At 38.9% G+C, this 12,310-nt stretch overlaps 1 protein-coding gene across 1 annotated transcript; it reads left to right on the top strand.

Moving 5' to 3' along the window:
• Nucleotides 1-4,408: 4,408 nt before the first annotated feature.
• CXCL10 (C-X-C motif chemokine ligand 10) lies at nucleotides 4,409-6,774 on the top strand. Its single transcript, XM_004329672.4, has 4 exons — nucleotides 4,409-4,559; nucleotides 5,073-5,199; nucleotides 5,430-5,519; nucleotides 5,946-6,774. The coding sequence occupies exons 1-4, from the start codon at nucleotides 4,499-4,501 to the stop codon at nucleotides 5,977-5,979; spliced, it is 312 nt and encodes a 103-aa protein (XP_004329720.1). The 5' UTR covers nucleotides 4,409-4,498; the 3' UTR covers nucleotides 5,980-6,774.
• The last annotated feature ends 5,536 nt before the right edge of the window (nucleotides 6,775-12,310 follow it).

Genomic DNA, 12,310 nt, shown 5'->3' with positions numbered 1-12,310 from the left:
AGAAGTTAGTGCAGGTTTACTGGAGGGAAGGGCCAGTGCCTGCCCACTGCTGGGTAAAGCTGGGTTTTGGCCCTCTGGTGGGCAGGGCCATGTCTAGAGGCATGTCTAACAGTGGCTGTGGACTCAGAAAGTCCTTAGGCAGCCTGTCTGCTGATGGTTAGGACCCTCCAAGACCAGAGGGTAGGTCTGGCCCAGGCTCCTATCAAATTACTGCTTTTTCCCTGGGTCCCAGTGCACATGAGATTTTGTGTGCACCCTTTAAGAGTAAACTCTCTATTTTCCCCAGTCCTGTGGGGCTCCTGAAATTAAGACCCACTGGCCTTCAATGCCAAATGCTCTAGCAGTTCGTCTTCCTGGTGCAAGACCCCCAGGCTGGGGAGCCTGACGTGGAGCTCAGAATTCTCACTTGTATGGGAGAACTTCTGCAATATAATTATTCTCCAGTTTGTGGATTGCACTCCAAGGGGTATGGGATTTGATTTTATCTCAAGTCCGCCCCTCCTACTCATCTCATTGTGGTCCCTTCTTTATATTTTTGTTGTATAAGATCTTTTCTGGTAGGTTCCAGTCTTTTTCATCGATGGCTGTTTTCCAGATAGTTGTGATTTTAGTGTGCTCATGAAAAGAGGTGAGCTCAGGGTCTTTCTACTCTGCCATATTGGCTGCTCTCTGGAAAATGGATTTTTAAAAAGTATGATCCAACTGTACAGTTTTTACAAGAGGCATAATTTATATTCACTGACATAAACAGGTTAAAAGTTAAATAACAGAAAAAGATATATCATGCTGACAGTAACCAGAAGAGAGCTGAATTAGCTATATTTAATATACCAGACAAAAAATTGTCAGTAGAGACAAAGAAAGATAATTTATAATGATTCAGCAAGTCACAACAGTTAAAAATAAGAATATAAAAAAATGTGGGAGACAGCTATATTTCTGATGAAAGAGAAGTTGAGTAGGCTGATGAATATAACCGAGGAATTGTCTAATTGCAGAAATAACAAGGTGCTGAATGATTAAATCTATTTGCAGTGTTTTAAAAATTGCAATAAAACCCAACTCTTAAAGAAACAAAATTTACATATTTTAACACAATTAGAATACAAATATCAGAACTAGGAAGAAATAAATGCCTTTTTTCCCCAGTCAGAAAACCTCAGGATCACAATGTTCAATATAATCTAAACTGGGACCTTCCCTGGTGGCGCAGTGGTTAAGAATCCTCCTGCCAATGCATGGGACACGGGTTCAAGCCCTGGTCCGGGAAGATCCCACATGCCACGGAGCAACTAAGCCCCTGCGCCACAACTACTGCGCCTACGCTCTAGAGCCCGTGCGCCACAACTACTGAAGCCCACGTGCCTAGAGCTCGTGCTCTGCAACAAGAGAAGCCATCACAGTGAGAAGCCCACACACCACAACAAAGAGTAGCTCCCGCTCGCCGCAACTAGAGAAAGCCCATGAGCAGCAATGCAGACCCATGCAGCCAAAAATTAATTAATTAATTAAAATAATTAATTAATGAAATGAATCCAACTGAACATGGTCTGTTTTAGGCAAGGAAACTACCTTTTAAAAATACTATAAGTAAATAAATGTGTATCTATGTGATTGTTTACTAACACGTGTATATCTGTATATATGTGTTTAACATATATATACTACAGCATTTTTCATTTCAGTATGAATTCAGTGTAAGATAGATACACCTTAAACCTTTTCTAGGTGTTTAATTACTGAGGCATCAAAATAACATCAAAGATGGCTTCAGGGCTTCCCTGGTGGCACAGTGGTCGAGAGTCTGCCTGCCGATGCAGTGGACACGGGTTCGTGCCCCGGTCCGGGAAGATCCCACATGCCGCGGAGTGGCTGGGCCCGTGAGCCATGGCCGCTGAGCCTGCGCGTCTGGAGCCTGTGCTCCGCAACGCAAGAGGCCACAACAGTGAGAGGCCCGCGTACCGCAAAAAAAAAAAAAAAAAAAAAAAAGATGACTTCAGCCAATCAAGATAGAATGGAAATCAGAAATCCAAATGAACAACAATGTTCTCTCTGAGAGGCAGCATAACAAAGTTGTTGAGAAAATGGACTCTAGAGCTAGTTACTGGGTAACATGAGTCACTATTTAAGGAGTAAGTAAGTCAATATTCATAAAGCACTTCAAACAACGCCTGGCATACAGTTAACGCTATGTAATACTTAATTAAAAATCAATTAAACAAATAAGAAATATTTTCTCATCAACAACAATCCACTAGCAGGCATCTACTCAACTCTCCTTTTACTTTGCTATATAGACAGCACCTTAGATGAGAAGTGAGATACTAACAAAAGTAAAATTATCACCATGTACCTTTTTATTGTTTAATGCTGAACTGTTCAGTGCCTCTTCCATCCGTGATGTCAGACATTTCCCCAAAAAATGTTTGGCATTTTTACTCACAGTCCAACTTTTATTCTGCACAAACAGCCGTGGGAGGGCCCCTCCACGTCACTGTCTTGCACAAACCTTTCCCTCATCAGAAGAAGGCCTTTTTACTGAGTGAAAGTCTTCTCGGCTCTATCAGTCTCTGCCTCACTTCCCCTCCTTCTGAGCTTCCAGTTTCCCCACAGTTAAGTCCCCTCACTGACTTACCTACTGGGAAGCTTAGCTCTACCCAATCCCTGGAACAGACCAACCTGGGATCCAGCAATTTCCACCTCCCCAAGCAACACCTCACTGCTCTGATGACGGATCTCCTGTACCTGAGGTTCCAAGTCTTATGTGTGTCCAGTTTTCAGATACGGGCTTTTATCTTGGCCTCTATGCCAAGCTGTAGGCCAGTATCTGCCAGGTACACTAGTCTAACCCTAGGATGGCAGACCTACCTTTCCCTGGACTATCCCTACATTGCTGCAGCCTAGCTGACTATGAAAAGACCTCCCAAATACTTTCCTAGGTTCCAAGTATCACCTGCATCTGATGCCCGCATTTAGGATAGTATTTCATTTTGTATCCCCTGTTGCCAATCACTTGCAAAGAACACAACCAGACTATATAACCCTTGGATATTGGTGAACTTCCAACACATGTTATACTACATGAGTATCACCTACTTCTTACTGATGGTGTCAGCCAAGTACTACTGAATGCTAAGATAAGAGGCCAAGTTTCGACCCTATTTGGCCCTATTTGCCCAGTTCAAACTGTGCTTATTTCAGTTATCAATGTTACCAGCTCAAAGGCTAACACTTTTTTGCCTTTGCTTTCCATGTGACATTCTCTTAGAGCTGTACCCAGCTTAAATCAACCTCTCTATTTCCATTCTGTTCTCCCGTCTCTATTTATGCCCCTCTTTTAAGTTTATTTCCTCAAAAAGCATCTTTCGTTTTTTGGCAATAACTCTACTATAGCTACAAATCCTTTCTTTACTCCATTCTGGATATTGTCTTATGATGTTTTCATTCAGGGACTGACTATAATACATGAAACTTGTTTAATAACATACCAGAAATCAGATAACCAAATGAGTAGTGTTTTCCCTAGAAATAATTATGTTGGAAGCTATTCACTTATTCTAATGATGTTATGAAAAATCAGAGCACTTCTGGAATTCCTTGAACCTTGCCAGTTCTGTATCTTTGACCTTGTCCAAGAAGACCAAACCTATTACTCTGTAATACTGATCAAACACTGAAGTGCTTCGCTAAACTATTGTTTCCAAAAATTAGATTTACCTCCAGAGGTTGAAAAATTACTATTACTGTGGAATTTTAAAAAATTATCTAGCCTCTGAAAGTATTACCAAAATTTAAAATAAATGTTGGAAGAAAAGCATCATAGTTAGAATAAATGGATGGCAACCTTTGTATGACCTAACATAGTTATCTAACCTTGAATATTATTCTTCCACATATAAAATGATTTCCTACCTTCTTACAGAATTACTGTAGAAATAAAATGAGAAAGTACACAACATCTCTGAAACCCATAAAATGTGAATAAATGTAAGATATTCCTATTTGTGCCTTACTCCTGCAAATTTAAATGGATTCAAAACAAAATATTAAGGCTTACTTGTTTTAAAACTGTGTTTAAGACTTTAACTTGAGTTAAAGTTGACATTTGCATTTTTCAGGAGGTACGAGATGAGAATCCAAGCTCCATTTTTTTAAAAACTATTTATATTTGCAGTAAAGTTATGTTTTTCAAGAAGCAGCTCATGATTTAGAAACTGAAACGTAGCTCACTCTTACTGAAACAAAGGAAGTGGAGGGAAATTCCATAACTCAGAAGCCACAATAAATACAAATAATACCTTTGATTCTGCAACACGGGACTTCCCCAAGGAACAGACACAGGTTTTCCTAAGTCAACTGTAATGTTATCCAATCAGAGTTGGAGAGGGAAAGTGCCTTTGCAAATAAATACTGCAACCTAGCCCGATGTTTTCAGAGACACTCCTCAACTGTTCAGGCAGTCTGAGCCTACTACAGAAGAACCTTCAGTTGCAGCACCATGAACCAAAGTGCTGTTCTTATTTTCTGCCTTATCCTTCTGACTCTGAGAGGAACTCAAGGTAAGGAACTTCAAGGGATATTGAATTTGTAAGATCAGAAATAGGACTGCGTATAAACTCTTTAAGTGCAGAAATAATGTATTTGCAAAAGTTTTACAGCCTGCCTTTTAAATGAAGGGTAAATGAGCAGAGATTCCTTCTGGTCAGAGTTTACAGTCAGAGAAGCAAGTGGAATAAAAGAAAGAGAGAAGGAGGAAGGTGGGAGTGAAGAGGAAGAGGGACAGACAGAGAAAATGTGAGGGAAGGAGGAGAAAGAAGATGAGACAGGTATCTCCTTAGTTAACTTAAGTAACTATATGACCTGGGCTCAAGGGTATGATCTTACAATCAACAAGTTGCAATTCCATTCTTTCAGAGAATCAACTAATTAATCATACAGAGCTGTATGATCACAGATTGAGTATGTGATTACACAGAGGTACAGGTTCAGCTAAGTACTACCCAATCCACATTAAATGCCTAAAATGAAAACTGCGCTAACGTTGTCTGCTGTACCTGTTTCTTTTCCTGCAGAAATACCTCTCTCTAGGACTACACGCTGTACATGTATCAAGATCAGTGATCGACCTGTTAATCCAAGGTCCTTAGAAAAACTTGAAGTGATTCCTGCAAGTCAATCTTGCCCACGTGTTGAGATCATGTGAGTAAAATCCCACCTAATGATCACCTCCCTGGTTGTAATCATACAATTAAATACATGATGATGATTACAAAAATCAGTAAAGGGTTTGTGATGATTCTAAGACTTCTGTACAGCAAAGGGAAACATCTAAAGTGAAACCTAAATGTCTGACTTTAAAACTGTATATTCCGTCTGTTTTATCTGCCCAATATTGTTTTAAATATTTTCATTCCTATTTACTTCTATAGTGCCACAATGAAAAAGAATGGGGAGAAAAGATGTCTTAATCCAGAGTCTAAGACCATCAAGAATTTACTGAAAGCAATTAGCAAGGAAAGGTAGGTTTGCTATTGCTTGCAGAAGAACTGCTCTTTAAGAAATGTTGATCTTGTGATGTTAGAAATATCTGCATAGGGCTTTCCTGTGGAATTCTTGGCTGAAAACGGTGTTACCACCATGCTTCCACTACCTCCATTTATATACTGAGGTGTCACCTTGTGTGGTATCAAAAGTTACCCTGATTACTGTCTAGAAGTGTCAATAGGTCACTTTAACCTTAAAGCAGAGCTGTAACTATCCAAGCAAAGATGCCAAATTTCCCCCAAGCTTTTCCTGGCCTTAAAAAAGCATCCCGTGTAACCCACAATCATTGCGTAGCAGCAGGAGAGCTAACCACCCACTTCACCTATCTATAAATTCAGCATGTTCCAAGCAGAATTCAGACTGAAGTCAGAGTCATTTACACTCTCCTTCTCTTCTTACAGGTCTAAGAGATCTCAGACACAGAAAGAGGCATAATCACTGCACGACCGATAAGGATGGACCACAGAGAAGCTATTTCTGCCGTCATTCCCCTACACACAGTATATGTCAAGCCCTAATTGTCCGTGGATTGCAGTTCTCCTAAAAGGTGACCAACCACAGTCACCAAATTAGTTGCTACTTCTCCTGCAGGGCGGTAGATGGCTCATCATCCTGAGGTGTTTGGTAGTAACTCTGCCCTGGCACTATACCATAAGCTATGCTGAGGTGCTACGTTCTTCATGAGTGTGCCAAGCCCTAACCCTGATACTGACAGCTTCCTCACCTTTTCTATCTTCTAAAGGGGGTTATGAAGGGGCCTACCCCTCTGGGCTTCTCAGGGATCTTAGAATCTCAAATAACTAAAAGGTATTCAAAGCAATAATACAATCTGCCTTTTAAAGAAAGATCTTTACTCCACGGGCTTCTACTGCCATCCCTCCAAGGGGCCCATATTCTTCCAGGTGTTATATACATAATTCCAAATACACAGAAGCAGCTAGAAGTATCTGGAACTGTATGTGAAGACAGTATTATTTAGTCAAAGGCTACACAAAGTAGAATTCTTAGATGTATATGTTTCTTATATTGTTTTCAGTGTTTATGGAATAACTTGTGTAATTAAGTACTGCAATGGGAGAAATTTTAAAATTTAAATACGTGCTGCATGTTATGTAAGACAAATATGCTGAATGCTTTTCAAAATAAAAGTAATGTTCTCTCCTAGAAATATTAAGAAAGATTATTTAACTGTTTCGAGACCAAAACATAATAAAGTAATTATAACTACGATGAAGTGTCTGGTGGGTCATTTGGGACATTTATTTCATAAAAACCTTAGACTGGAGAATCCGTAGCCTAGAGAATAAGTAAGGATGGGTAGAGGACAAATGAGTTTTAGGATTACCATATTCCTTCCAACTATAGTCTCCTGGAAGGCCCATCATACAGGAGTCCTCAAGGACTTATGTGGCATAACAGAGCTTGGCCTGAGCTTCAGATCCTTAGAGCCAACTTTCTGTGAGACATTTGCAACTCAACATCCCATGGAAACATCAAACTCCAAAATGTCTTAAATTAATTCCTCCCTCCCCCAGATCTATTTCTCCTGCTCTATTCTACAGACTAGTTTAATAGCACCATCATCCATTCAGTTCCCCAAACGAGAATTCTAGGAGTAATTCTACACTCCTTCTTCTCTCTTGCCTCCCATATCCAATTTGTCATCAAGAAGGTATTTGCAATGCATTTAGTTAGCATATTATTAGTATCTAAAACGTATAGAGGGGACTTCCCCGGTGGTCCAGCGGTTAAGATGCCACGCTTCCAATGCAGGGGGCTCAGGTTCAATCCCTGGTCAGGGAAGTAGATCCAACACACCACAACTAAAAGATCCCGCATGAGGCAATTAAGACCCAGCGCAGCCAAAATAAATAAATAAATAAAATATTTTTTTAAAAATAAAACATATAGAGAACTCCTATGAATAAAAAAGGAAAAGACAGCTAGCTGAAAAACAGGAAACATAGGAATTTCACAAAAGAAGAAAACACAAGCCCTTAACATATGAAAAGATGCTCAATTTCATTAGTAATCAGGGACATGTACTTTCTCTTTTTATTTTTTTTAACGTTTTTATTGGAGTATAATTGCTTTTACAATGGTGTGTTAGTTTCTGCTTTATAACAAAGTGAATCAGTTATACGTACACATATATCCCCATATCTCTTCCCTCTTGCATCTCCCTCCCTCCCAACCTCCCTATCCCACCCTTCTAGCTGGTCACAAAGCACGGAGCTGATCTCCCTGCGCTATGTGACTGCTTCCCACTAGTTATCTATTTCACATTTGGCAGTGTATATATGTCCATATATACACTACCACTCTCTCACTTTGTCCCAGCTTACCCTTCCTCCTCCCCATGTCCTCAACTCCATTCTCTAGTAGTGTCTTTATTCCCATCTTGCTCCCAGGTGGTTCTTCATGACTTTTTTTTTTTTTTTTTAGATTCCATATATATGTGTTAGTATACGGTATTTGTTTTTCTCTTTCTGACTTACTTCACTCTGTATGACAGACTCTAGGTCCATCCACCTCACTACAAATAACTCAATTTCATTTCTTTTAATTGCTGTGTAATATTCCATTGTATATATGTGCCACATCTTCTTTATCCATTCATGTGTTGATGGACACTTAGGTTGCTTCCATGTCCTGGCTATCGTAAATAGAACTGCAGTGAACATTGTGGTACATGCCGCTTTCTGAATTATGGTTTTCTCAGGGTATATGCCCAGTAGTGGGGTTGCTGGGTCGTATGGTAGTTCTATTTTTAGGATTTTAAGGAAACTCCAAACTGTTCCCCATAGTGGCTGTATCAATTTACATTCCCACCAACAGTGCAAGAGTGTTTCCTTTTCTCCACACCCTCTCCAGCATTTATTGTTTGTAGATTTTTTGATGATGGCCATTTTGACCGGTGTGAGATATCATCACATTTTAGTTTCGACTTGCATTTCTCTAATGATTAATGATGTCGAGCCCCCTTTCATGTGTTTGTTGGCCATCTGTATATCTTCTTTGGAGAAATGTCTATTTAGGTCTTCTGCCCATTTTTGGATTGGGTTGTTGGTTTTTTTGATATTGAGCTGCATGAGCTGCTTGTAAATTTTGAGATTAATCCTTTGTCAGTTGCTTCATTTGCAAATATTTTCTCCCATTCTGAGGGTTGTCTTTTCATCTTGTTTACGGTTTCCCTTGCTGTGCAAAAGCTTTGAAGTTTCATTAGGTCCCATTTGTTTATTTTTGGTTTTATTTCCATTACTCTAGGAGCTGGGTCAAAAAGGATCTTGCTGTGATTTATGTCATAGAATGTTCTGCCTATGTTTTCCTCTAAGAGTCTGATAGTGTCTAGCCTTACATTTAGGTCTTTAATCCACTTTTATTTTTTTATTTTTTTTATTTTTTATTCTTTTTTTTGGTACGCGGGCCTCTCACTGTCGTGGCCTCTCCCGTTGCGGAGCACAGGCTCTGGACGCGCAGGCTCAGCGGCCACGGCTCACAGGCCCAGCCGCTCCGCGGCATGTGGGATCCTCCCGGACCGGGACACGAACCCGCATCCCCCGCACCGGCATGCGGACTCCCAACCACTGCCCCACCAGGGAAGCCCCACTTTTATTTTTGTGTATGGTGTTAGAGAGTGGTCTAATTTCATTCCTTTACATGTAGCTGTCCAGTTTTCCCAGAACCACTTATTGAAGAGGCTGTCTTTTCTCTATTGTATATTCTTGCCTCCTTTATCAAAGACAAGGTGACCATATGTGCATGGGTTTATCTCTGGGCTTTCTATCCTGTTCCATTGATCTATATTTCTGTTTCTGTGCCAGTACCATACTCTCTTGATTACTGTACCTTGTAGTATAGTCTGAAGTCAGGGAGCCTGATTCCTCCAGCTCTGTTTTTCTTTCTCAAGATTGCTTTGGCTATTCAGGGTCTTTTGTGTTTCCATGCAAATTGTGAAATTTTTTGTTCTAGTTCTCTGAAAAATGTCAGTGGTAGCTTGATAGGGATTGCATTGAATCTGTAGATTGCTTTAGGTAGTATAGTCACTTTCACAATGTTGATTCTTCCAATCCAACAACATGGTATATATATCCATCTGTTCATATCATCTTTAATTTCTTTTATCAATGTCTTATAATTTTCTGCATACAGGTCTTTTGTCTCCTTAGGTAGGTTTATTCCTAGGTATTTTATTCTTTTTGTTGCAATGATAAATAGGAGTGTTTTCTTAATTTCACTTTCAGATTTTTCATCATTAGTGTATAGGAATGCAAGACATTTCTGTGCATTAATTTTGTATCCTGCAACTTTACCAAATTCATTGATTAGCTCTAGTAGTTTTCTGGTAGCAGCTTTAGGATTCTCAATGTATAGTATCATGTCATCTGCAAACAGTGACAGCTTTACTTCTTCTTTTCCCATTTGTATTCCTTTTATTTCTTTTTCTTCTCTGATTGCCGTGGCTAGGACTTCCAAAACTGTTTTGAATAATAGTGGTGAGAGTGGGCAACCTTGTCTTGTTCCTGATCTTAGAGGAAATGCTTTCAGTTTTTCACCATTGAGAATGATGTTTGCTGTGGGTTTGTTGCATATGGCCTTTATTATGTTGAGGTAGGTTCACTCTATGCCCACTTTCTGGAGAGTTTTTATCATAAATGGGTGTTGAATTTTGTCAAAAGTTTTTCTGCATCTATTGAGATGATCATATGGTTTTTATTCTTCAATTTGTTAATATGGTGTATCACATTGATTGATTTGCATATATTGAAGAATCCTTGAATCCCTGGGATATATCCCACTTGATCATGGTGTATGATCCTTTTAATGTGTTGTTGGATTCTGTTTGCTAGTATTTTGTTGAGGATTTTTGCATCTATATTCATCAGTGACACTGCTCTGTAATTTTCTATTTTTGTAGTATTTTTGTCTGGTTTTGGTATCAGGGTGATGGTGGCCTCATACAACGAGTTTGGGAGTGTTCCTTCCTCCACAGTTTTTTGGAAGAGTTTGAGAAGGATGGGTGTTAGCTCTTCTCTAAATGTTTGATAGAATTCCCTTGTGAAGCCATCTGGTCCTGGACTTTTGTTTGTTGGAAGATTTTTAATAACACTTTCAATTTCAGTGCTTGTTATTGGTCTGTTCATATTTTCTATTTCTTCCTGGTTCAGTCATGGAAGGTTATGCCTAAGAATTTTTCCATTTCTTCCAGGTTGTCCACTTTATTGGCATAGGGTTGCTTGTAGTAGTCTCTTAGGATGCTTTGTATTTCTGCGGTGTCTGTTGTAACTTCTCCTTTTTCATTTCTAATTTTATTGATTTTAGTCCTCTCTGTCTTTTTCTCAATGAGTCTGGCTAATGGTTTATCAATTTTGTTTATCTCCTCAAAGAACCAGCTTTAATTTTATTGACCTTTGCTATTGTTTTATTGTTTCTATTTCATTTATTTCTGCTCTGATCTTAATGATTTCTTTCCTTCTGCTACCTTTGCAGTTTTTTTTTTCTTCTTTCTCTAGTTCCTATAGCTGTAAGGTTAGATTGTTTGAGATTTTTCTTGTTTCTTGAGGTAGGCTTGTATAGCTAGAAGCTTCCCTCTTAGAACTGCTTTTGCTGCATCCCATAGGTTTTGGATCCTCGTGTTTTCATTGTCATTTCTCTCTAGGTATTTTTTGCTTTCCTCTTTGATTTCTTCAGTGATCTCTTGGTTATTTAGTAACGTATTGTTTAGCCTCCACCTGTTTCTGTTTTTTACGTTTTTTTCCCTGTAAGTCATTTCTAATCTCAGAGTGTTGTGGTCAGAAAAGATGCTTCATATAATTTCAATTTTCTTAAATTTACTGAGGCTTGATTTGTGACCCAAGATGTGATCTATCCTGGAGAATGTTCTACGCACACTTGGGAAGAAAGTGTAATCTTCTGTTTTGTGATGGAATGTCCTATAAATATCAATTAAATCTATGTGGTCTATTGTGTCATTTAAAGCTTCTGTTTCCTTATTTATTTTCATTTTGGATGATCTGTCCATTGGTGTAAGTGAGGTGTTAAAGTCCCCCATTATTATTGTGTTACTCTCAATTTCCTCTTTTATAGCTGTTAGCATTTGCCTTATGTATTGAGGTGCTCCTATGTTGTGTGCATATATATTTATAATTGTTATATCTTCTTCTTGGATTGATTCCTTGATCATTATGTAGTGTCCTTCCTTGTCTCTTGTAACACTCCTTATTTTAAAGTCTATTTTATCTAATACGAGTATTGCTACTCCAGTTTTCTTTTGATTTCTATTTGCATGGAATATCTTTTACCATCCCCTCACTTTCAGTCTGTATGTGTCCCTAGGTCTGAAGTGGATCTCTTGTAGACAGCATATAGATGGGTCTTATTTTTGTATCCATTCAGCCAGTCTATGTCTTTTTGTTGGAGCATTTAATCCACTTACATTTAAGGTAACTATCAATATGTATGTTCCTATTACCATTTTCTTAATTGTTTTGAGTTTGTTATTGTAGGTCTTTTCCTTCTCTTCTGTCTCCTGCCTAGAAAAGTTCCTTTAGAATTTGTTGTAAAACTGGTTTGGTTGTGCTGAATTCTCTTAGCTTTTGCTTGTCTGTACAGATTTTAATTTCCCCGTCAAATCTGAATGAGATCCTTGCTGGATAGAGTAACCTTGGTTTTAAGTTTTTCCCTTTGATCACTTTAAATATGTCCTGCCACTCCCTTCTGGCTTGCAGAGTTTCTGCTGAAAGATCAGCTGTTAACCTTATGGGGA

This window comes from Tursiops truncatus, chromosome 5 (genome assembly GCF_011762595.2).
Source record: "Tursiops truncatus isolate mTurTru1 chromosome 5, mTurTru1.mat.Y, whole genome shotgun sequence".
In the NCBI taxonomy this organism is placed as follows: domain Eukaryota; kingdom Metazoa; phylum Chordata; class Mammalia; order Artiodactyla; family Delphinidae; genus Tursiops; species Tursiops truncatus.
The sequence above is the reverse complement of the archived record's forward strand: the minus strand, read 5'-3'. Positions and strand labels throughout refer to the sequence as shown.

Excerpts from the sequence above, each read along its gene's own strand:
- CXCL10 (XM_004329672.4), top strand. The coding sequence starts at position 4,499 with ATGAACCAAAGTGCTGTTCTTATTTTCTGCCTTATCCTTCTGACTCTG. Across the intron at positions 5,200-5,429 it reads TGCCCACGTGTTGAGATCAT|TGCCACAATGAAAAAGAATG; the intron begins GTGAGTAAAATC and ends TTACTTCTATAG. Across the intron at positions 5,520-5,945 it reads AAAGCAATTAGCAAGGAAAG|GTCTAAGAGATCTCAGACAC; the intron begins GTAGGTTTGCTA and ends CTCTTCTTACAG.